Source organism: Eurypyga helias, unplaced genomic scaffold (assembly GCF_000690775.1).
Source record: "Eurypyga helias isolate BGI_N326 unplaced genomic scaffold, ASM69077v1 scaffold21763, whole genome shotgun sequence".
Lineage (NCBI taxonomy): Eukaryota > Metazoa > Chordata > Aves > Eurypygiformes > Eurypygidae > Eurypyga > Eurypyga helias.
Genome location: NW_010240822.1, coordinates 18,189 through 21,663, shown reverse-complemented (window position 1 = coordinate 21,663; position 3,475 = coordinate 18,189). Strand labels below are relative to the sequence as shown.

Sequence of the window (3,475 nt, the reverse complement as noted above, 5' to 3'; positions counted from 1 at the left end):
AGCAAATTACGTCCATCAGGAGAAATGAATATTGAGTATTCACACAACGTCAGAGGTCAGGCAGGATGCTAGGGCTTCCTGGCAAAGGAAAAGCGTAAGCTCATCCTTCCAACGCCATATAAGGACTGTGCCAGACCTCTGCCCTCCCAGGGAGCTGGCAGCACATAGTCTGCAGTCCATCTCTGGATGATCCTTTTCCTTGGAGCTCCAAACCCCTACAATGACTAGGGAAGCAACAACAAGCCAGCACACCATGAGCACCTGAGAAGCCACCACAGACAACAGGGCTATGCTACGTCATCCCTGGCTGATGGCTCATTCTCCCAACCCTCAAGACAAGGGGGCAAGCTAATCCTGCCCTGTATTGTCACACAACTAACCCACACAACAGAGACACAAAGAAGCACACAACGCCGTGCATCTGTTTGTCACACAACTAACCCACACAACAGAGACACAAAGAAGCACACACTGCCGTGCGTCTGTAATTTAGCAGCTGCCTCTGGAAAGAGCAGAATACGCTTCCAGTAGTAGCACGTTGGAGTTAACATCACCTCTCCAAACGTGCCATGGAGCATCCAGCTCCAGGAAGCAGCAGATTATATGAAATGCACTGTTTTGTACCCTAACACAGACACTAGCTGCAATCCTGCACACTGCCCTCTTCCAAGTCTCCAAGTGTTTGATCTGTAGGGAACACCAGGAGCAGTGTCCCCTTGATCAGTGAAGTCCAGCATGGGTCAGTTCATATTGCTCCCAGGAAATACACCAAAACAGGTCACCAAACCGGTCTGTCAGTGCATATTCTCGCAGTCCACATTCTCTGTGTCCATTTGCCCCGTCACAAACCTGACAGCTGGGCAGTGTAAGCCTGGAAAACCACTCAAGCCTTGGATGACCCAACACAGCAGCTGTCAGATCAACATGTCATTCTGTGCTGGGTGGCACCGGACACTGTGAGTGACAAGCTTCCTGCAGCCCCCTGCTCACAGCTGCTCTAACAGCAAGCAGAGTAAACCAAAGCACAGCAACACAGTGATCAATGACGGAGCTACGGTGGGGCTCATGAGCCCATTCCTGTGGTCCAACCCACTAGCTCTCCATGACATGTGTCCGGAATTCCTCCTGGACTCAGAGATGCTCGCTCCTCTTCCAGAGCTTAGTGTGACAAGCACTTTTATGTGGGAGCTGATTTACTTGCTGTGTCACACATGGATAAAGTCCTTTTCTCCCGTGCCTCTGGGACTGAAACATGATTCAGCAGGCAAAATACACAGTAATCCTGAAGTCCAGCTCAGCCACCATTCCTCTACAGCCTGGGAAAAGTTCTCTTTTCCAGGACCACAGTCTACCCTACGTTCATCCTACTGTTTAGGCAGCAAAAGATACTCCAGCAAGACCAAGTCAGAGCATTGGCAGCAGCAGGCAGATTCTGTTTGTCCCCAAGGCAGGGGAGCAGCTTTGATTTCTGCACTGCTTTCGACCTTCCAGTTATTTGGGCAGTGGGGATGAGTCCTGGATGCTGACTTCAGGGCTATGACCATATCTCCACACTATTCTCTCCCCAACTTCCTCCTGGTAAAACTGACAGTGCGGTGGAGGTACAGGGCAGGGTGCTTAGAGAGCAGGGACAGCAGTTGGTCCTCCCTTCCCCTGTCCTGGAGAAACGTCTGTCAACAAGATACTGGCACATCAGGTCTTTGCATGCCTATGTCAGGTGGAACCTGAGGCCACAAAAGGAAATCTTGTGTGCTGGCTGCCTTTAGATGCTGGAGATGCTCCGAAACACAGGGCAAGACAACAGGGCTCGTGGGCAGCCTGCATATCCTTCTCAGACCGTCCGGCTCAGCAGCGGTCAGGCATCTTCATTCCAGGCTCTCCATCAGGTCAGCAATGGAACAGATGCCACGCAGCCAAAAAGCATCTTCAGCCCCTGATGCTGGGTTTAATCCATCCCCCAGCCAAAACAGAGAAGCCTGGAAGCAGCTTCATTTAGCACTGTCTGGAAAAAAAAATCTTTACAAGAAGCTCCCAGACATGTTCAGTAAACAATGAAAATCAAATCATCCCGTGCCTGTGGCTGCTTCCCTCTTCCAGCTGCTGGCTACACCAGCCCTGGTTAATGTGCCGACACGCCTGCTCTGTCCAGGTCGCTAGAAGCAGATGGCGCAACAGCTGCGGTTTCCAGCTCATGGCTGGAGCCCTTCACAACCAAGAACTCCAGCAGAATGTCCAAGAGGCAGAAAACCAGGTGCCTGAAATGGAGAGGAGACAAAGCTTAGGCTGGTCAGGGGACAGTGGAGCTGGAAGATTAGCTCCAGGCATGCAGAAGCCAAAGCTCAGGCAAGGACGATGTATTCTGACTGCCAGCAGGGGAAAGACAAAAGGTCTCGTACCCTGGAAGAAACGTTTTCAGGGATGGTTCTGGGTTTTCTTTTTTTCCATCCCCTAAACCAGTGGGTGTTCGAAGCTGCTGAGCAGCACAGAGAACAGTTCATCGCAAAAACACTGCTTTGCAAATGCACAGGTATACAGAAAGCCACTGTTTACACATATACACAGCTCCCTAAGCTCTTCTAAAAACAACAAACTAAACCAGGACCCAGTCTTATTTCCTCTGACAGTCCCCTGACATCCACAAACTAAGCAGGCCCAACAACATAATTAACAAGACTGGCTCAATAATCTCCAGCCAGACCGAGGTCCTAGACATGCACCTCCATAACAAGCAAGCCAGATGCCCTCTGATAGCATAAGTCTAGGAAAATCAGCCAGATCTGTTCCGTGCCAAAAAGCGGGCAGCATGAATCCCACCGCAAAGCCCTGAGCGTAGCTTACAGGCCCCAACGCAAAGGCTATCAGGGTAAAGGGACTCTAATCCACGTACCTGTTTATCACAGGCTGGGCCAGGGACTCCAGTACCAGGTTCCAGCTCATCTGACATTTACTGGTTCCAAGGATTTCTTGGATCACTTCTGTCAATGTCAGAGACAAAGCTTTAAGGAGCTGAACATTTCCACGGTAGTAAAACAGAGTCAGTCTTCTGCTGGTGGGTACTACACTGAAGTTTGTGACAGTGCTCTGAGCCTAAGGCATCTCATGCCCACATTATTTCCTGACAGGAAACAGCCAGGCATGGAACTGGATGCCAGAAAAGCATTCCAGCCTGGAAGGGCATACACTGGCAGCGCTTTTTCATCCCCAAAGAATAGGAAGGGCCCCATTACACTGCAGCAAGGAGTTAAAAGTTCAGCCTGCACTCACATGGATTAGGCAGCAGCTGCTTTAATGCCAAAGGTCCCAGTGTCAAACTTCAAGAGAGGGAAATCCAGTGCAGCTGGGCTCCCGGTTTCAGTCCAGTGGAAAAGCCACTCTTCAGAGCGAGAAGCCAAAGGCTTTGCCTTTATAACTCTTCTCAGCAATGGTACCCTTTGGCAGTGGGTGGGAGCAGAGCGTAGCACTGGCTTTCCTGAGC

The 3,475-nt window shown here is 50.6% G+C and overlaps 1 protein-coding gene across 1 annotated transcript in view; it reads right to left on the bottom strand.

Moving 5' to 3' along the window:
• Nucleotides 1-2,119: 2,119 nt before the first annotated feature.
• Nucleotides 2,120-3,475, bottom strand: part of SNX19 (sorting nexin 19) — a gene marked incomplete at its 5' end in the record, with an annotated part of 19,540 nt that continues 18,184 nt past the window's right edge. The window contains 2 exons of the mRNA XM_010148576.1: nt 2,120-2,255; nt 2,888-2,975. Coding sequence (XP_010146878.1) covers nt 2,120-2,255; nt 2,888-2,975 — 224 coding nt within the window. The remainder of the gene's footprint in view (nt 2,256-2,887; nt 2,976-3,475) is intronic.